The sequence below is a fragment of the Pieris brassicae genome, chromosome 2 (genome assembly GCF_905147105.1).
Source record: "Pieris brassicae chromosome 2, ilPieBrab1.1, whole genome shotgun sequence".
NCBI lineage: Eukaryota > Metazoa > Arthropoda > Insecta > Lepidoptera > Pieridae > Pieris > Pieris brassicae.
The window spans coordinates 21124951-21148140 of record NC_059666.1 but is presented as its reverse complement, the minus strand read 5'-3'; the positions used below and the strand labels follow the sequence as shown (position 1 = coordinate 21148140).

General features: G+C 33.1%; 2 protein-coding genes across 2 annotated transcripts; one reads left to right on the top strand and one right to left on the bottom strand.

The window, feature by feature from the left end:
* Positions 1-138: 138 nt before the first annotated feature.
* Positions 139-1087, top strand: LOC123720895 (succinate dehydrogenase cytochrome b560 subunit, mitochondrial-like). The gene is made up of 3 exons (XM_045677726.1): positions 139-300; positions 376-608; positions 742-1087. The coding sequence occupies exons 1-3, from the start codon at positions 278-280 to the stop codon at positions 1026-1028; spliced, it is 543 nt and encodes a 180-aa protein (XP_045533682.1). The 5' UTR covers positions 139-277; the 3' UTR covers positions 1029-1087.
* Positions 1042-22925, bottom strand: LOC123720894 (transferrin). Its single transcript, XM_045677725.1, has 15 exons — positions 22765-22925; positions 22379-22481; positions 17903-18042; positions 9681-9799; positions 7532-7691; positions 6195-6352; positions 5117-5321; positions 3885-4047; positions 3480-3606; positions 2831-3015; positions 2446-2533; positions 2151-2226; positions 1882-1977; positions 1290-1552; positions 1042-1221 (listed from the first exon to the last, which is right to left on the bottom strand). Exons 1-15 carry the CDS (start codon positions 22856-22858, stop codon positions 1129-1131), a joined length of 2070 nt encoding a protein of 689 aa, XP_045533681.1. The 5' UTR covers positions 22859-22925; the 3' UTR covers positions 1042-1128.
* Between the last annotated feature and the right edge of the window lie 265 nt (positions 22926-23190).

Genomic DNA, 23190 nt, shown 5'->3' with positions numbered 1-23190 from the left:
CACATACATAATATGGCATTATGACTGTCTTATGTCAAAATTCTGTACAATTTTCTGACGAATTTCTGCTGAATCTCACCAATAACGTTTTCTTCTGAAGTTAATTGTCAAATCGTCAGCTGTGAAATGTAAAACGTCAAATAAATTGACTATTATAGGAAAAAGAGAGATCTAAAATAATTCTGATTTTGTCTTTCAAAAAATTTGTATTAATATCCGAAAATAATAATTATTATAATTTGAAGAAATCTAGTTGAATAATATTTATTTGAGTAAAATGAATTTTTATTGCTGTGCCAGGTAAGTTTGTATCATAACATTATGTAATACATTTTTATTAATAAATTGAGGATCTTATGAAGAATTTTGTTGTAGATTAAGCAATAAATCACTTTTGGGAAGCTTGGCCAAGCTTCGACCTGCGCTAAGAACAGCGCAATATGCTCAATCAGCGACAGTACCGAAAATATCCTTCAAACCATATGAGCCACCGAAAGATGAGCATTTCGATCTGAAAAATGAACGACTCAACCGACCTATGTCTCCTCATCTTACGATTTACAAGCCCCAACTTACGAGTCTCCTTTCGGTGACCCACAGAGCTGCAGGTTAGATTTTTGCAAGAAAGTGTAATGTTCACAATAACTAGTAGTAATACATTTGATGATCTTATTCCAATGTTTATTAATAAGTGTTTAAATTAATTAATTGCTAGAATAATAGTTAGAAACTTTATTTTAGGTATGATACTATCAGGATACATAACAGCATTAGGTGTTGGTGCTTTAGTTCTGCCCAATGATGTTGCTCATTATGTGACAATGATCGAAGGCTTGAATTTGTCACCAGCAACTATTTTCCTGGCTAAGGCCTGTCTGGCTGCACCCTTGGGATACCACTTTGCTAATGGAATCAGGCATTTGTACTGGGACACAGCTAAAGGCTTAACAATTAAAGAGGTTTACTCGACTGGATATGCAATGTTAGCAGGTGCAGTTGCAATAAGCTTATTTTTAGCAGCATTGTAAGTAAATTAAGTAGAACTTTTTGAGTATTATTTATTTCTGGTGTAATAAATCATGGACAACTAAACATTGTATTAATTTTTAAATTTTTGTAGTTGTAAACTCATGCAACTCCGCAATTGTTTAGAACATCATGGATTGTTTTGAATTTTTCAAAGTCCAACTTTTCAGTTGTGGCTAGACCTTTGGCAGCATTCTGAAAAGAAAATGGATTTATTAGATCTTTCAATTTGCTTTGAATTTAAAATGTGTAAAATTACTTACATTGAAAATAATGTTATTATTCTTCAAGAATTCTCCATAAATATTAAATAGATCTGATCTGTTATCAAGCAGTTGTGCTAGACTTAAAGGTGTATGAGCAATAGAGACATCTGATAGGAAATCTTTGGCAGATAACCAAGTTCTAGACGGCTCCATTGCAATGTTACAAGTAGCAAAGCTACTAAGATCACCTCTGCCCCCAGCATCCCTGTTAAGGCATAGTAGTTCATATTGAGATGCATCGAGGTTAAATAAGTCAGCACCTAAAAGAAAACATAAGATACATTTTTATGATTTTAAAGAATATTTAATTATATGATTGTAGATTTTGTTTGAAATCTAAAAACCTGGGGTGTTCCATACATAATAATTTAAGAAAAATTACCAGACAGTGTAAAATAATAACAATAAATGTTTCCCTAAATATCAAATCTGGGACCATCAGGGTGCCCTGTGTTTAAACTACCTTGATAGTATATAGTATAGTATAGATGCACTGAATTTGTCTTTTAAATACTTGAACATAATAATTTAATATTTTTTATTAAATGTTAAATTCCTTCTACCCAACATATAAATTGTAATATCTTACTAGAAACAAATGCAACATCTCCCCTATCATCTTTCAAGCACTTGACTGCGTTGCCATCTCCTGAGCATTGTTTCTTCAACTTTGATACATCATCACCTTAAAACATTTGGTAAATAAACATATTTAAGGTAAAAAATAATAAAAGGTAATGTTGATGGAGAAATATAATCTATTTTGTAGAATTGTGTAAGTTTCAGTATATTTGTAAATATATTAGATAAAAGTTGAAAGTAGATACATTTGTACAATATGTTGTGGTTTTTTATTACCTCTAGGATTATTTTCTGCTTTGTCTACACCAGGCACACAGGACCCACCAAAGAAGCCACCAAAATTCTTGATACACTGAAATTGTATTGTTGAAAAATTCTCAAACATATATATTTGTAACCAACTTCTAAATTAAAGGAATCATTTTTAAATACAAAATAATTAATATTTTTATAGATATTTAAAAATTCATAATTTATATAAATATATTTTTATATCAAAAATACATTTGATTAATTTATGAAAACCGACATGCCTAAAGTTTTTTTTTTTAATTTGTCATTTAAAACATACCTGATCAGAGCTTATGAGTCTTTTGTTTATTAAATAATAAAGTGGAGCCTGCAGCCCACTGAAAGTACTGAAGGAGTTGTGACATGAGCTGTAAAAAAGTAATTGAAGTGATAATACCTGTGCCTACTACTGCATAATAATGGCAATGTCGAATTTCTTTTCCGGCAACCCTACTATGGAAATATTTGTTGGTATTTCAAAGTGCAATTGCCAAATTTATACATAATTTTCATTGTATATATACATACAAGATCAGATTCCAATTTATATATGTAATATATAATTAATAATCAATTTAGTGATGGTTGAAGTGACCTTCTAAGATTATTTTTTTTAATTTCTAATGGTGTTAGTTCAGTCTTTTTAGACTAGAAAAAATTCTTACCGTTTTCCCCTTAAATCATCAATTTTATTAAACACACTGTTTTTCTTAACTACCGCTACAGCATAATTAGGTATTTTGTTCTCCCCATACACTTCGTGGAATACTGGATGGAGGTTGTATTTCTTTGAGGCTGACGCTACCCTCATTCCTTCGACGGAGGCCAAATCTGACCCATTGTCTTGTACCTAAGGAAATAACTTATCTATATATAATCTCTACCTTTAAGTGTATATCACTGAAACCGAAATTGATGAATCAATTTTGATAAATATTTGCTTGCGTTCATAACTATTTATAGTGAATTGAAATAGGGAAAGAATAAGATTTATAGTCAGGTTTTGAGTAATTCTTCTAATTATCCATTTTTTAAATTATTTGTTTTTGAAGCAAAACTCGAAGATTTCTTTCGTAGTCCGTAACCTACCTAATAACTTAAGATCAATATATTTTGAAAACACCTATTCTGTGAGATGCGGAACACCTGAACAATTCACTTAAGAAAAAAAAAATTATCAAAAAGAGATAAAGGGCATAGCGGCCTTATCTCTAATTAGCTTTCTTTTCCAAGCAACCGTATTAAAAGTTTTTTTTATATAAAATCAAACATGTGTAAATATACAAAATAATGTAAAAAATAATAATAACTTACACTTTTAAGACAGGCGTCATCCGAGGCCTCTTGTACGCAATCCAATTTTGGTCTAATATCTCTACTGAAGGCAAACACTGACATTGCGCGGCATTTTGCTAACGCAACGTTTGATGTTACACATAACCTATAAATATGGGTTTATACAATAATTATACATATAAAATAAACTACACAAATCCTTACGAGTGCTTCGCCGGGAATCGAAAATATGCCAGGGTTAAATATCTTAAACCAACCATTACAGTTGTTCGGTACCAATTGTTTTGCTTTAAATTAAAAGATACGAAACACACGAATGTACATTCATCTCTTTCTGTCATATTGAGTACGATATGTTAAAAAGAGAGAGAGAGACATACTAAAATTAATTATTTGCTCCAAAAGCTCCTCATTCATACTTGCCTCACAACTGGCTCTGGTGGTCCATGACCACGTTCAATGACTTCAGTGTAGTTCGCCTTTTGCAAGTAGTCGGCTGGTTTGATTGGTATATTATCAGCTACGTGATGGATTTTTTCAGAGAGACCGAGTACGTTTACAAACCAATCGGGCTTGGAGCTGGCACCTATGTAACATTTTTTTGTTTGAAAATGGTAGTTATTGTTTATTATTTTTTAACCCAATCTATTTGAGTTTTCGTTCCGCCTATACTTTTAGGCATTCGGGGAATTGTTACTTAGATTTAAAGGACCCCCTTTAACCCCCTAACAGCTCGACTAGTCTTTCTACTGATTGGCCGGGCACAGATATACTCCGTGGTCAGAAACACTCCGATAGCGAGAACATCCGCTGTGTTTCTAAAACGAGACATAGCGCGAACTATCATGTTCGTATGTCAAAATCAAATACATTTTTGACGTATGGAACGTCAGACTTCGCGTTAAGAGCGCGCACAGGGCTAGCGAAATTCATGATTTTACCGGCGCGTCCTCCTCAGCCCGCTCTAGTGGCTAATGAAACAAACGTATGCATGAAGTTCGCTTGAACAATTATGAATTAAATGCCAAATACTTTTTATTTAAATAAGTCGTAATGGAATATTTAAGGACATCGCGAGTAACAGCTTTCAGACTCATGCGCTGTATTTTAAACATATTTTTTGTATCGCGGCGTTTGAATTGTATTGTGTTTTAATTTTAAAGTTAATAATTTAAATTATAGTTATGGTTCAAGATACATTATTATTGTTTAAACTATCACATAATGGATTAGTTAATGCTCGGTAAGAGTACACCTAGGTGTTGTCTCAAATTCCACATATCTACATAGTTTTATATGACGCGATAAACTTTCGAGTGCTGTTTTCCCACAAAAAATAACTGTTCCCTCTATGTCTATAAAAACCGATTAAGCGGTTTACGTATCATACGTTTGAATTTATATTTTTAATGTATTTCTAAAGTACATACAAATATTTTTGATTCGTCCATAGAGGATGAATGAGAGATATTTTCAAGGGCCGTTTGTTTTTACGCAATTAGGTATTTATTATACTTATATGTAATCTGTGCTGTGAATTATATTAAATATTTATACAAGAAAAAAAAATTACGTAATCATATTCGCTATGCAATAGGACATTATGGTATATGTTTTGTTTTAATGTATATAAAATCTTGACATAATCTACTTACCAGCATCAGCCAACTGCTTTATCTTTTCCCTAAGTGGGGAGAGCTTGGCAAGGACGTCATTATGTCCCAATAGCCCTTGCCAAGGACGAGCGGCCCAGGAACAAGGCTTCTCCCTAACCGGTACTTTAGACCCATCCACGCATAGATATGAGAACTCGTCAGGGTTCTCCGGTGATTGGCTGGCGGGTGTAGTGCCTACTGGCAACTGTCGAGATATGTATCAATTACGTATTGCATGAAAAGTTGACTAAAATTCATATTTTCGGAACCATGAGTTGATGTAAACAAGATTCGGCAGAAGATACTCTTTCAATAGGGATACAATAAATAAAAATAAATCAATGGCGCTACAACTTTTTTTTTTAAGTCTTGGCCTCAGATTTCTATATCTGTTTCATGATCATTTGTTAAACTTTTAGGTGATCAGCCTTCTGTGCCTGACGCACGCCGTCGACTTTTTGGGTCTAAGGCAAGCCGGTTTCCTCACGATGTTTTCTTTCACCGTTCGAGCGAATGTTAAATGCGCACATAGAAAGAAAATCCATTGGTACACAGCCGGGGATCGCGACCTCACGGATGGGAACACTGCTCTCAATAGGGATACCGATCCTAATAATCAGCTACTGTTTCGAGCTACGGATATTGTGAGAACTATATCGAACTTGCATACAAAAAAGTATATTTGTCGCTCTTAGAGTAAGATTAGATTAGAGTAAGCTTTTTATTTTATTATATTACAAGCTTCCGCTGGGACTATGTTTGGTAAGATTTTTTGCCACCTTCAACTCAATTATGTAATCATACTATTTATTGGTGAAAAATCATTTGGCTACTTATTGACTTTATTGATTTTATATCGATAATCGATCTTTTATATTTGCGTATCTAATTGGCATATATGTATCCAACAGCCAATTAATACGTTTTATTCTATAAAGACCTGTTATTAACTCTACTGTCAGTAGAACTCATATACGCGAAAATAATCCCTGTAAAATTTTAATTAAAATTTAAACTTGAACGCGTTAAGTAATAACACAGGTGTGATGTTAGGGTTTCTACTTCAAAGATAACATACCCCGAAGAACTTCCGCACATATATGACCTTAGTAAAGGCCACTTCTCCACCATTATGGGCGAGGCACCTTAAAGCTCCCTCATACCCGCTGAAGTTGTCTGGATAATCACATCGCTCGGGATGTTCACACATCGCACACAGTTGGCTATATTGACTCTCTGTAATTAATAAGGTTTTATTGGGATGGAAGGCTATGGATCGTCGATCAGGTTTCGTAAGTCACAGTTCATTTTCTTTGTCGATATCTTTCACGTAATAAAAAAAGGTTTTATAAATGTCCAAAGGTTAAAAATTTGTGCAATTTGTTTATATGAGACCTATTTACAGCAAGGCGTGGTAAAAGATGACTAATAGCAGTGAAATTGCAAAAAAAAAGGAAAAAAATGGCTAAATAAAAATTTGCTAGGAACAGCAATTTGTTACGTCTTCCAAACTCATGAAACAATTATTTATATCTCATAGACATATGTCTAAAGTTATAAAATTTACAGCAAGGCGTGGTAAAAGATGACTAATAGCAGTTAAATTGCAAAAAAAAAAGGAAAAAAATGGCTAAATAAAAATTTGCTAGGAACAGCAATTTGTTACGTCTTCCAAACTCATGAAATAATTATTTAGCGTATCCCATAGTCATATTTCTAAAGTTATAGAAGAGTAGTAGTAAAACATTCCTCCAGTTTAATCAATCATGGTTGTCGAGTTGCCAAGTTTTTCGAGTATCCTCACATTGATGTGAAAAATTTCTGAAAGTTCTTTATGAAGAGCAACTTGTTGCTGCAACCTCATTTGTTTTTGAGTCTCATTTTCTTGATGACCCTTACGTGAACCTCGGTTATTATTAAACGCCTTATTGTTTAGTAAAAGTGTTTTTATTTTACGAATGTAAATTTCTTTTAATGTTAAAAACGCGTGATTTGTTTGCATTATTAATTTAACTCGTATCGTATCTTGGTTTTAACAAATTACCAGTAAAACTTACATTGTAATTAGCATGCAATAATCAAACAATAAAATATTTTTTTATGTAGATATTTCGAATTGTTTATGTTCGTGTTTATTTAAATAATACTAAGTCATGATTCGGATTTCGGTATTAAAAAAACAATCAAATTATGAAAATATTCATAACTAAACAGTCTATAACTTCGTTCATTGACAACTCAAGTTAATAGGATTCTTTCGCTATAAACTTTTCGTAAAACCTTTATCCTATTGGTGTAGTGTATTTCAGATTTGAGTTTCATTACTGAAATACACCTTACAAACTTACTAATGAAGAGAAAATTAATGTTAAATATACGTCTATATATAATTACAATAATCAAAACAGTACTCACTCCACGCAGCCGTTGTCTTTGGATCCGGTGACCAAGTACCAACGATACAAGATTTCTTGAAGAAAGTCGAAAGGGCGCGTAATTCATTCTCCTTAGGCGATATTGTCCGGTCAGTCATTTTTGGGAATATTTCCCGCTTCATAAGCATCGTTAGCGGTATCTAAAAAGGGTATAATTAAATTTCCTTAACTTTATTCGTCCAAAGACAAACTTTATTGCGTAATACTGAGATATTCGATGTAAAGACACGTTTATGAAATTCGCCGTTTGAGGCCGTCGATTGCCGTTTCAATATGTGTGGCTTATTGGCAAGTGTAGACAATCAATTCATGTAATGACAATCGCTGAAGATTTTTTTCGTAATTATTTTATGACAATGGAATACTATTTAGTAGCTTTACTGATCTAACATACTATAGTCATGTTGAAACTACTATTTCTAGACTATTTAAAATTTTCATTAATTAGGCATACTAGAAAGCTTTAGCTTAGAATTGTGATACATGTATGTTTTTCCGTATCCACAATAATGAAATCTACCGGACTGGTAGCTTAAGTACTTATCTGTCTTATTAAAGGATAAACACAATTTGTATTTTTCAATAGTATTTAAGTATATGATCTTAGTTGCTTTCACACTGAACTCGATTTGCCTTTATAATTTGATTTTGTTTTAGCTCTTCGTGTGTTTTATATTGTTTGCCTATAAGCGCTTGTCACATTAAATATTGTATTTTATTTTTCTTGTACCAATGTATCAGGGTGCCGAGCATTGGCAAGCTTTTATATAAAAAAAGTCTTAAGTTAAAACATTGAACACGAATACTATATATACCTACGCCATATAAAGGTTTGCGAGACAGTATTGCTCCTGTATTACGTTCACGTATAAAAACCTTATTACTTTGCGGCATGTATCGAATATCAATCTCCAATAAATTATAATATTCCCTCGGGTAAAAGAATCCATTTCTAGAAACATGATTTTATTGTATGTTAAATGTCTTAAGGGGCTTACGCGACGAGAATTTTGACACTGTTTTCTGCTTATAATATTCTTTGTTGTACTCTTAAAATAACTAATTAATTTTATTTAAATTAATTAAGATATGATGCGTTTTTTTACATATGGCAGTCATACTTTGCGCTAAGTCTCGAATCTTTAATTAAATTAAATAAATAACAAGTTTGAGTCAAAAGTTTTTATCGGAATTTTGCTAGTACGGTTCATGTAGTATGCGTCTAAATGAATTGGATGGTGACGGTCACGCTGTAAAGCACGCAAAACGTCGGAAAAATTTAAATTTAAAATAATGTAAATAATTATAAGTTTATAATAATATTACATAGCTTAGCAATATTACAATCCTTTTAAAAAGTGTTTTCTTAATGTGTAAAAGCTATGTTAACTAAAGACAATACTATGATTGGATGAAGTTTTTTTAGGGAAGTTAATTATTATATTAAGCTCTTGTTTGAGTATTGTTATCGATCGGTTTTGAAAACTGTTCGTCGGGAAGCGATAGGCCATTCGAATTAAACTTGTCAGTTGACAGCTCGTGTAGCATAGGCCTATAAAAATGTTCTAAATCAATCTTTATATTAGCCACGGTTGGAGATCAGAATATCCCTTTATTTAATATTGGATGGAATCTGGATCGCTACTCTCGTTTCATTTGCAAATTTTTATTGAAGGGGAATTGGCGTTGTTTTATTGGCAATGCTTTATTATAAATTTCGCTATGCCTTGACTTTGTCCTCCACAGTCGTCTTTTTTAACGATATCTCCAATGCATGGGATCGGATAATTCACAAATAATTTAATATTGTTAAAACGTATTGGAATAATATGTTCCAAATGTCGTATCTAAAGATAGCTTATGTTAGTAGTAACTAACTTTTAGTGACTATAACTAACACACATGTGTGTGTGTGACATCATACAAACTAAACCCAATTTTACGTCTACTGTTTTTGTGAGTTTCTCATCGCGTTTGTGTTTTAAATGCAATCTAAACCCGCACCTAGAAGCATTAATATAGCAAAAGAGAATGCTGTTATTTTGTTGTTAGACCAGTTTCTGAATTATTAAACAGCTTTAATTAGTCGTTGGCTCTGGCAAGGAATTAATTCTAACTATAATACTTACTTTGTATCCGACGTTCCTGTTAACTCCCGTGTGACAGGACTTCAGACCCTTGAGTTGATCTAAGTTATTTATGTTCAGGTCTTTGTGAACGACTATTACCGCCTCGTACCGAAATTCCGCTGCAAATAAACAATTGCTTTTCATAAGGCGCTGTACTACTGTTCGCGACGTCGGTGTTTGGCTTATTCGCTACAATTAAGAAGTTTATAACATCAATAATGCCAACATCGTCCAATTCATAAAATGGACGGGCTCAAGTAGTTGGAACATGTGTATCAAATGGCGGACGATGGTACCCCAAGGTCCTTACTGAACTCATAACCTGGTGGCAAGAATAAACACGATAGGTCGAGGTTGGTTGGACCTCGAAACAATAGGTGTTCGAAGTTAAACGCACGAAGCATGAAATAAATTGCTATGTTGAAATATACTTTAGTAGGCAAAGTCAAAAATCATTTATTCATATAGCTAACACAATGTACGCTTATGAACGTCAATAAAAAATAAATATACATTAAATGCTTCTAATTTTACATTTACTACCAGTTCTCATATCAAGGGCGTAGAACGGAAGAGGAGAACTGGCAATAAACTCTCCGCCACTCTTTTTAATCGCCAAGTTTTTTTTGTATTACACAACGTTTGTAAGGAGCTGCAACCATCACAGCATGTTCCACATGACATCAGCAGGAGGCATGGTGAAATTGGAACACGCACTTACATTCTCGTTGGAACAACACGCAAATACATGGTCAAAAATAACTAACATACACGAATTCAAGTACGACAAAGTAACAAGGGGTTGTATAGCTATTTATGATGATGATGACATACATGAGGTCTTCGTGTGGTTAACTTCTTAATAGGGGCCAATTTTTTAATTTAGTATTCATTCCCCGAGACCGACCTCTGGAATTACCGAGTCAGTTAATGAAACTAATTGGTTATTTACTGGATATTATCCTCTACTTAGCTAGGAATAGTATTGTCTTTAAAGCCCGGGTAACTATGGATATACATGCATGAATAATAGTCACTCAGACGTCAAAGGAAAATATTATGGGGAAACTAGTGTTAGCTAGTCAAACATTTTCGGCGTGACAGGCAAGGAAGGCTTACTAGACGACAACTTCTCTTGAGCTTGTATAGCTCAATGATCTGGGCTTTGATCGTTCAATTCGTATAAGAAGTTCTTATCTCCTACGTATCGAAAAATATGTGGAACACCTTTTGAGTGTATCCAAAATTTTTGTCTATTACTTTTTAGTAATTTTCCGTATTCATGAGTGAATAAACGAATTCATAATGACATTTAAGAAGAAAACGAATTAACGGTCTTTATTTGTGAATTGCGCGGAGAAAACACGAATTTAATCAAATAATGAAAGCGGTTTTCTAAAGCCAACCAGTGAGCTTGCGTTTCGTTAATTATCTGGCATTGTGCAATGAAACAGTCTTTTGTCCTCGGAGAAACAACAATATGCTTTTGTTTAATTACACCACTTCCGCGCTGTTTAATAATTTAATTACAGTATATCCATTAGGAGAGACGATAAGCTCCCACAATCTTAGTAGCAGATTTGACGGCATTACGATGGATTATTCTGAAGGACTATTTAGACTACGTTAACACATTAATACTGCAGGAAATGTTGAACAATTAAGACGTAGACATAACATTTATTACTAACAAAACACACACACAGAAACACATAAAAAAAGTATTAATAATAGAGAGATAACATTTTTTTTAAAGAAAAAGGTTTAATTGTGTAATGCGTGTGTGCTGTGGTTGTAATTGGCCCTGGCTCAGCATTATGCTGAGGAGCAGAGGTGTTCCACAACGCTGGTCATTCTGCCAGATACCACAGCAGCTAGTCGCAAAAGACAAATAAGAATCCAATACTCAGTAAAAACAAATAATAATAATAATAGTAAAAGTTAGCAGACTAAGCAATGAAGGACAAAAAAATATGTAAATAAAATAACTACTCTAATAAAATTTACGTTATTATTCCGTATCTCTCTTGAAATATATATAATATTCAATACGTCCTTACAAAAAGCTGTCACGATTTTAGAATCAGATGTTATGAACATTTAGATGTTACCCTACAAAATACGAAATGAATCGCCGCCTCCAAAGGTTAGAAGATTTTATACATGCAAATACTGACGAAACGATAACTGTTTCGGGTTGGATATCAAAGAAACAAATGTAGAAATGTACTTAGTAATTTACGGGACTCATAACACTTCCATGAAAATGACAGTTTTTTTTACATATTTATTCACAGTATCAGAAATATTGTAAACTATGGATCAGCAATTTAGAGCAAGGTATTTTCCATTCTCTTACATACTCGTTACATTCCAATTTTCATATATTTTAAGGTCTGTATTCTCATCCTTTATGACGGCCATTTTTCCAGAAACGTCCTGATTTATGTCGGGTCCAAGGTTATTTGGGTTAGCTTTGTGGGCTATAGCGATTTCCCGGGCATTTTTATGAAACATACGAGTTGTGAGGATGACATTTGAATAATTCAAGGTGTTGAAAGAATTCATATATATGTATGAGATGAATTATTTATTTGTTTAGATTAAAGTTAATTTCAGTCACTACTGAATTTTAATTGAAATTTTTGTGTTGGGTTCCATTTATCGAGAACGCTATGCGCAGTAGGTTACGTCAATTAACACACGTGACAGAGGAGCACAGTATATAACATTCATTAAATACTAAACAAATAGTTAATGAACATTAAAAAATATATATTTAAACTTCGTTACATTATAATGATAAAAATCATTAGGGATGCAACGGGCGGTCTTATCGCTAGCACGCGATCTCTTCCAGGCAACCCTAGTAAGAAATAAAATAAATATTAAGGGTAAAGCGTAAGAAATGCAAAACCGAATCAACAAAATTATAATATAATTGCCAAAATATATATATCAAATATATAAATAAAAAAGCAAACTAAAAATTAAAATCCAATGTCACGGTTCATGAATTATAATGCCATACAAAATAATAACAAATTACATGGATTAAAAAAGTTACGATTGAATAGGATAGGATTTGGTTCAGAAGTGGTTTAATTGAAAATTTTGTGTTTGATAGTTAATTTATCGGGGGTTTTTATGCGTTTCAACGGTAAGTTACGACTGAATTCACACAGGTGACAGGAGCACAGTATAAAACATTCATAAAATGTAGTCGTGAGCTACACAAATAATTAAAAAAAACAGTTACCAGTTCTTATACTGTAATAAATATGTCTATGTAAATATTAGTCTATGTTTAATAATTGTGGTGTTTGTTCTGTGTTTTGTTTTGTTTTGTATGTGATATAAATGACTTGCCGCATTGCGGTAATCTGTAATAAGACCTTATTTTGTTTTAAATAAAAATAAATAAACTATACTAAACAAATACAAACTTTTTATATAGTCGCGAGGTTACAAATACAATAGTAAAATGTGTTAAATTTCAAAGGCTTAAAGCGCTAAGCGAAAACTTCGGTGCATGCATAGCGTTTACTGAATGCTGGCTGAACTCGGAATGCAACAATCTTGTGTCAGCACAATTCACTCGATACCAGCATTCAGCGAGTGTCAAGTGTGTTTACATAGAGATGAATTGAAAATTTCCGCTTTGTGAACCAAACGTGCTCTGATTGCATAATTATCACATGCAGCTGGATGCTAGAAGTGAATGGTTGCTGTGACAATTACTTAACTTTATTTTTTTAATAGTGACTTTTGTGTAAATCGCAATTTCGCCAATGTCGCGTTCTAACACGGTGAGGATAATTTTGATAAATTGAATTTAATCTAAGCAGAGTTACCTAAAACAAAGATGACGACACAATAAAGACAACACACTCAGGCATATAATAATATATACAAGAGGTTAACGTATATACTATAAGGTATGGAGGGGAGAATCTTATACTGTGACAATTAATTGTTGTAACAAATGTTGACAACTTTGACATATTAATTTGATCAGTTACTCAATAAACAACTACAAATATCAAAGATTTTCAATATGTTTGCAATGCGTGTGTAATGTGAGAGGTCTAATGCCTTTAAGAATTCGTATGAACTTTTCGTGCGCAGAATCCTAAAGTCGAATTCGTTCGGAAATACTTAAGTGGGCACCTGGTAGCACATAGTTCGCGGCCAAGACTGCGCTAACTAAAACGCTGAGTTGTGGAACGGACGTCGAGGTGACATGGGTGAAATTTCATGTTCTACCTCGACGTCTGATGATGAAGATGGAAAGTCGCTTTAAATAATTTGCATCTTGTACTTGTTCTTCTCGGTACTCTTAGGGGGCGAACGGGCAGGAGGCTCACCTAATGTTAAGTGGTACCGCCGCCCATGGACACTCTCAATGCCAGAGGGCTCGCGAGTGCGTTGCCGGCCTTTTAAGAATTTGTACGCTCTTTTCTTGAAGGACCCTAAGTCGAATTGGTTCGGAAATACTTCAGTGGGCAGCTGGTTCCACATAGCGGTGGTGCGCGGCAAAAATTGCCTTGAAAAACGCTCAGTCGTGGAACGGCGGACGTCGAGGTGATACGGGTGGAATTTTGTATTCTGCCTCGACGTCCGATGATGAAACTCAGCTGCAGGTATTAATCCGAACAACTCCTCTGAACACTCTCCATGGTAAATGCGGTAGAAGATGCAGAGTGACCCTACATCTCTACGCAACGCCAACGCAACCTGGAGTAGGCTCTAATAAACGCTTAGAAAAATTCCTCCAAACAATTGTCTGTAATAAATAATCAGTAAAGGAAACCTGGAAATGTCTATCGCTCGTAACGGTAAACTAAACTATTTTGTTTTGCATTTACGATTTAGTTGTTGAATATTCTCGAATATTCGGCTTGCTACCAAAATTTTAGCTAAACATTTGTGTATTTTGTTATATCCAACAATTCTGTATCGCAAATTCCGTAAATAGTTTTACGATGATAAAGGTAACATTATTCACGTACACTGTTTCAGCTACTTGGAAAAGTGGGGTGAAATATTTCCATCAATATTATTGGATCTAGCGATCAGAATATTTGAATTGGATACGGTCCCGATGAGAATTTGAGAGCAATCTAAATAAATAGGAATTGTAAATGACGCAGAAACGTTGAAGCGATTCGAGAAATAGCTACTCGTGTTGTAAGAATGTTTTAACATTAATCAAAATTGCTTTTGGATGTAGACTGTTGACTATAATATGATTCTAAAGATTGTTGTTGATAAGATAATTAAATTTATTTTTTTATTATCCACCAGTGCTCAAACGAATAAGACTGAACATGTTACGAGATTTTTTTTTGTTGTTATGTAAGCTGACAAAGTATTGTCATACATCAAGCATGTTTACCTCAGCCGCTGTTCATGAACTTTTTGGAATAATTAGGTTGATGCTCGACTCGCTTTGTTCGCGGTTGCGAAACTCACAGAACGCAATCTTTAAAGTATATTTTTACGTAAAAATATTAATATATACTTATCGTACCTAGTTCTTAAGACTGTAACGAAAGAAAGAAACGTTATTATACACAATAAAAAGGATATTTTGGTAAAATAAAGTACACTAAGTTTCCCTGTTTCGTGGGCAGCCAGTCTTTTCTTTTGACATGTACTTAACAATAATTTCAACACACAATAACGATTTTTGAGGATTGAAGATTTTGTTTTACATTCTAAAGTTTACTAATAAATATGAGAGTCACTCGGAATAAAGTATAAAAAAAAGCATAAATACAAAGCGCCTTTCTGTCTTACGGGAAAAAAAAGCAGTCCTTAGCTAGTACGAAACACGTGCCCTTAAATTCTTTCACGGCGTGTACGAAATTCACTTTATTTTCCGGTTTACGATCCGTTGTCAGGGTTATAAAAATTTAATCCCAGCTTAGAAATATCCACAAAGGAAATTAAAGTTTTATGTCTGCTTCTGATAAGGTATTCATTTAAATATTAAATATTCTGGCAATATTTTAGCAATTTTCGATAAAATATCGCAAAAATTGTATTGTTACGTTGAATAATTGTATAGTTAGATAGATTGTAGACCTGTCGGGAGACATTTTTGCATCATGCATACGAACTATCTAAGAAATTCGTTATTTTGTTTACAAATTGGGATATTATGTGTAGACTATTGTTGACCATGCCTAATTGGTAGGAGTCATGGATTATCTATAATGCCATATAATGCACAGTCACAGTTTACACTGTACTTTAAAAAAATCAATGGCGCTACAACTTCTTTTTTAGGCCTAGGCCTCAGATTTCAGTATCTGTTTCATGATCATTTGTATATCGAATAGGCAAGTAGGTGATCAGCCTTCTGTGCCTGACATGCACCGTCGACTTTTTGGGTCCGAGGCAAGCCGGTTTCCTCACGATGTTTTCCTTCACCGTTCGAGCTAATGTTAAATGCGCACATAGAAAGAAAGTGATTTGGTGCACAGCCGAGGATCGAACCTACGACCTCAGAGATGAGAGTCGCACGCTGGATCCACTAGGCCAACACTGCTCACTGTACTTAATTCAAGGTTAAAATATTTTTTAATTAATATACTTTTATCACTCTATAAAATCTGTGCAAATGCAAATCTTTTGTGATGCGATAAAACGCCTAGTAGTAGTAATAGACTGATAATTTTGAAGTAAAACTTCTTTATCGAAATTAAATATCGTCACATTTTTCGGTTACGCGTCACATTTTTCCGTCACTCGCCATCATTTTCTTGATTCGAAGAGATTAATAACAAAAATATCTAATAACGTTAACAATAATAGTAATAATTCAATTACAATTCATGAAATTCTGTAATAAGGTAAAATGAAATAATTGTATTATTTGTATTCATGTCTATGATACTAAAAACCTTTTGTTAAACTATCTAATTTAACTTTATTCAACCAATTTCTGTAAAGTTGCATATAGTAGATCATTTTTCGAAAAATAATGTCATAAAAATGTGTCTCTCCTTACGTGTGTACACTAGTACACATTTTTCTATTTGTTATTAGGTGAAACCAATGCTTCCTTTACTTGCCTACACGTGCCAGCTCAGGTGGACCATTGAACCGTGAAATCTCTATCAAGCTTAAATGTCTCTAACGCAATTAATAGCTTTGGTCTCCGTCCTATTAAATTAATTCCGATCTATTAGTCAAACGGGTTCCATCCCATGTGCATAGGTCCGGTTATGTTACGAAACTTACGAAAGTTCTTGTTGGGTGCTCTGTCACTGTTAATGTTGACATTTTATTCGTTTGTATGTTTTGCTAATTGGGTATTATTATATTTATTTTATCATATATCTTTCATACACTTGAGTCTGCACTGAGACATGATAAAACATTAAATCCTGCCTTAACTTAAAACTATGTAATATAAGTCTTAACTAATTTACTAATAAGGATATTTAACATAAGAAATTGTCCAATTACTACTTACAGCCTCTATTAAGGGGGAGACATTCTGTTCTTGTGTTCTATTTTTTCACGTACCACTGTTTAAAACTTAAGACTAACGTGCCCTACCACAATTGGAATGGTTTTGTACTTCTCACTAAGCCCGTGGTGTCAAAATAGCCTCGACATTCACGTGTTGGTCAAGACTTTGTTCGTGGGCTCCAGCAATCCTCAAGAATTCAAAGAATTTCCTAACCAGGCTGTTCCCAATATTTTTTTGTTTCAAGTGAATAAAATAGCTATTAATCAGTATTGTAGCGCTTACAGTAGTAGGTATCATTCAGACTACAGTATAAACTGCATCGATTAGTCTATGTCGGAATGACAAATAGTGTAGATTCGTTGCATATGATTATAAAAACGAAAAACAAAAGAAAATCAATTTTATCAGCTTATTTGCGCTTAGCTTTTAAAAACCCAAGTTTTTTATAAAATAACGGCCAACTCTGCGAACATATTTTTATATTCATTTTATATTCCAGAATTTAACAATTAAGTGATATTATAAGCCTGAAACAAGAAGGCTTTGTACTTTTAAACTTTACTAATGAGGCTTTTTGTTTTGAATTAGACCGTTGAACACAGCATTTATTTTAATGGCGTTCTAATGCCCGCTTATATAATATGAAGAAGGCAGTCATTTAGGGGTAATTTTCAGAATCTATAGCATACACCATTGGCCATTAACAGATCATAATAGATATTTTAAGCATAGTTACCGTCTGGCTCCTCGTCCGTCCTGTACTCTTGGAAGACGACAAAATCCTGGTTAGGGATTTTGGAGGCTACGTACATGTCTTCGGGATCGACGGGTACCAAATCAGCCTGCCGTTGCTGCACATAGCTCAAACATTCCACTCTACAAACGAAATATTCATAAAACATTACAATGTAGAAGTTATATGCTTAGCTCATATATTCATATATTTGGCCCTACTCTATAGACAAGAAGGAGATTTGTTCCCGACAGTTGATTTTTGGGTCTTCAGACATGCCAGTTACCTCACTATATTTTATCTTTAATAGATGTTAACACGAATTCAATTTATATATCTTTTATCTAGTTCTTTTCAGAAGTGGCCCGTTATATTTTTTTATATGAATCAATTCTTTCATAGAAAATGTCAGCCAAACAATGATGGAAAAAGGTAAGCTTTTTTTATATATTACAACACTACCTTTATGTCTCGATTTGTTTAAGCTATGCCGGAATGATTTAAAGGAGTATTAAAATATCCATAGCTCTAACTAACCTGCATCATGGCCACACCCCACAAGCACACCCTTACCTACCCTCACACACCACACACACATTTAGCTTACTTAGTATTTAATAATTTTGATTTATTTTTTCCTTTCAAGTTTCGCAAATGTTTAAACCTTTTTTGTATTATGTATTCCATCTTTGGTACCATCTACATCTTTAGTATAATTGTTTTAATATTTGTTATATATAATTTAAGTAAGCTGTAGTTTTGTAATCGATAAACTTAAGTTAACCTACTATTTTAAAAACATCTACGAAAACGAATACCTCTGGAGGTTACAGGTTTACCGGGTTAGAGAATTAAATTAATATGCTTTTTTTATAAATATGACGAATATTAATTTGGGGATTTGCTTGGATTGATTTGCTCCAGTTCAAACAATTTGTATGACTCAAAACTTAGCGATTAAAAAGAGTGGCGGAAAGTTTCTTGCCAGTTCTTGCCCGCTCTACGCCATTGACGTGCGAACTGGTAGGAAATGTAAATTTACAATTAATTTAACATCTTTTCTGACGTTCATAAGTGTGCTTGTTTACCCATATGAATAAAGTTATTTTGAGTTTGAGTTTCAGTTATCTTAATTTTAAATTAGCCATACTTTGGTATTCATATCGGCAAATGGGTGGGCACATTAAGCCTCCCCTGCCTCATATACGTAGCATTACATGACATGGTAGGAAATTGAAAACGTGTATGAGGAAGCGGTATTGACTATCGTTTACAAGATTGATATTCTAATTGTATATGATTTATTTCTTTCATCTATAATAGCGGAATTGGCAAATGAATCCCCATCCAAGCACCTGGGTTTGAATGAATTTATGGCCTAAATATTTGGCCTTTAATATGAATAGAATTATAGTTGAAAAATATTTTTTTAGTAAATCTGTGACTAAATTAAATTATCGAATCACACACCCTGAAAAGCATGGTGGATACAGTTTTAGTATAGTGTGTAAACTACGTAAGATGGGTGTAAATATTATTTTTAAGTATGAATAATGATAGTTTAGTTTCAGGCTAAATCGCTATTTGAGACATTCTGAGAACCGTCTGATAATTTCTTAATTAATAAATAATTAAATAACTTCAAACTTAAACATGTGTTTCGCATCGAGAGTATTAATTGAAAGCTCCTGGAATATAAGAATTCATTTTGAAGGCTTCTCAGTGGTAATTGGGGAAATCTTAAAAATGCATGCATAGCTTGGTTCCTGCACTTTGAAACAACAACACTTTACTAACGTCACGATATCACAAAAAAGGAAAAATAATGTATTTAAATAGGCCTGCCCTTGCTAAAACCAGTTTCTTCCAGACATCCCAGTCGTAATTAATCTAAACGTACGACATAAAACTTAACTAAATACTTAATAAATAAAAAAACATGAACAGGGTACCAACAGGTAAAAATAACATGGTTTATAGTTACATTAGTTATTCTTAAATGTAATATTTAGACTAAATCATAGAACGAAAATGAAGCAGCGAGTACTACTATAGTGACAAAGTTAACGCTGACCATCTAGATATCTATATATTAATATAATTTATATATATAGATATATATAAATTATTGCGTAGTAATCCTTGTGAAAGGATCTCGAAGAAAATATCTAATTCACGTAGATTAACACTCGTAAGTCTCTAAGGACAGATAGCACGATAGAGTAAGATTTATATCTCCTTCAAGAGAAACATAAGCTCAGTTTATTGGATCTTGAGCACGCTCGTACACAGTGAATAGGGTTATATAAAGCAGGTTTTATATACAGACTGCTTTAGAATTTTAAAATTGTTTACTTCGGTATACAAATCTTCAGAAATCGATACAGTATTGGAAATATTGAACAATTTAAAATATTGATGGTGTTTCATTTATCACCCTGCCTTTGCAGCTTTTATATGGAGTATAATGTCAACTTGTTGACCTATCAAAGTCACAATTCATCCTAAAAAACAGACATACTGGCTATCAGTTAACCGTCCTGTTTTTTTAACCTAATACTTACGAGACAAAATTTCATATAATATGATAAGTTCACGGAATGAATGGCAATAACGTTCTTGTTTAAAGAAAATTCTTCATATAATTTTAATATCGCTGCAAGCGTTCGTGTTTCCAATGGAATCATAAAATATGTGTGTGTGATACAGAACAGAACTCGTAAAATTCAACTATATTGGATGTAACGTTAAAATTCTTGTAAGTTTAAAGTTTTGGAGTTTTTTTTTTAATGATTATTTGAATTGAATTATTAAGCTATTAATAAAAATTAATTATAAATCAGCGGTGTTACAGACCCCCTAGATCTGTATGTGTGTCATATAATTTCTCAATCTAATAGGCAAGTAGGTGATCAGCTGTGCATGACACACGTTGTCTACTTTTTGGGTCTAGGCAAGCCTCACGATGTTTTCTTTCACCGTTTAAGCGAATGTTTAATGCGCACATAGAAAGTCCATTGGTACAGCAGGAGATCGAATCTACGATCTCAGGGATGAGAGTCGCACGCTGAAGCCACTAGGCCAACACTGCTTTTTTATTAGTAGAAAAACTTATTCTATTATTGAAATAAATAACATAGTGCAATAATTAAAAGTTATCCCAAATGAACGTTGAAACCCGGTAACAGTAATTACATCAGTGATATAAAAAAAATGAATCATTTCCCGCTGAGTTTATTTTTTAATAAAAAAAAACTACTATGCTGCGAAAGAGCGTCCCCATCATGCTTAAACCACTAAACAAACGAATAGAAAAAGGATTATCTTAGGATAAGCCGAAATGATGCCTGCTGGCTCGTGTCCGCTCCTAGAATCTAGATTCGCACAATGATCTGCAGAACTCCAACATCAACAGTGGTCGTGAAGCGCGGACTGCAGACAGTCCAAATTGCCTCTGTCAGCAGTTAACCCGCAATTGACAAAGCGACTTCTAAACCTATAACCTATAACCTTCTTTATTCAAAGATAATTGTATTTGCTACAAGTTAATTCTTCGGCAATAAGCTGTCAAAATGTGCAATGTATCGGAATATCATAATACTTTTTATTAATTTATCCGACGCGGTGATAAAATGCCTGAACTTAACAGTAACCTCCCGAGAACAAACATCAATCGTCATAATTTGTACAAAATTGCTTTGAGGCAATTGTACCCTTCCGTTTTATTAATCTCATGAGAGAATTTTATCAACGCCGTGTCTGTTATCTCTGGTTCTCTTTTGTTTATGTTCCACTGTATATAGTAAAAATTGGCTGTATTTCTATATATGTGGAACAATGATAGATTATATATTATGGTTTGTGTTACGCGTTCATTAATGTATTATACAAAAAGTTTATAAAATTTGTCATAATTATCTAACAATTAAACCTGCCAATTATATTAGATATAGGTATACATTGAGAAAGAACATATCACTAGGTCACTGACCTCTATATAGTATTCCGAATTTGACTGAATCGAAATCCATTGAATAATATTAGCTTAGCTATATGGAAAAATACATTGTTCATAGTCAAATAAACCGTGCTACAAGAATAATAAAGACCACGTCTTGAATAAAATTCTTTGTATTTTCCTGTTAATGTTAAACAACATTGTACGTCACTCGATACTAATAAAAAGTACTTTTAAATAAGTAAACAATTGACTATATTCTCGTCTTTGTTTTTTTTTTATTATATGTGCTGTTTATAAATATAAAACGGCATTTATGTCGTAAACTATCTAAGTCAAAATATGAAAAAAAGTATGAAGTAAGAAAGTTATGACTGGCTGAAAAAAGGATGTTTGCCTATGGCGGATGAAAATTCAATTATTATTGCTTATTTTAAAACGATTGTAACAAAAAACTAGCACGTTCAGAATACGATATTCTAAAATTATAGACTACGTCAAGTAAGGATTAAAAGTCTTACCTATCTCTTGCGGGGACACATTCCAGTAAAGCTTTGCTTTTCGTAGGTATCTCCAGCATCTCTTCGCATGCCTTTAAATGTTGCGCTGGCACACATATTTTATCTAAAAATCAAATAATAAATTTAACACACACAACACATTTAATATGAAATGTAACTGGATTGCTGATTAAAAAAAATATAGCATAATATAAAATATAACAAAAAAATAGCGCCAAACTTAGAACGAATTGAAAAATGTTCGAATATTTTTTGAAAATAGAACTATTATAAACCACAGATTGTTACATAAATTTAATAAAAGATTCCATTTTTATATTGTCATGCTGGGAGTTACTTCCACAGTTTATAAAGCTTAATAATGCAAAAAAACATAAATTACATACATGCCGATTTACTGTTGACATTTTGCGAGGTCAAGACTAGTATAAATAAAACACTCGTAATGTATTTCAAAGTCATGGTCAAGCAGTCGACCATGCGCGCATATAAAGACGACTGGACGTAGCTTCGTCTGGTTCTTTTATATATTCACGATAATATGTCCTATCGACGTTATTCTTATTTATACACACAGTATCATCTTAATTATAAATAATGAGAACGATTTAGTTATCAAGTGCTTTACTACTATCTCACGGACATATATATATTGTATGTAATTAAAAGAAAATTCATAATAAATAGAAGCTATCACTGTAACTTAATTATAACACGACGTTTTTTAAAACTTATAATTATCATTTAAAAATTTGCTCATGACACCTAAAAAAGACATCAAATATTTTTTTTAATTTTTAAAATTTTGACAA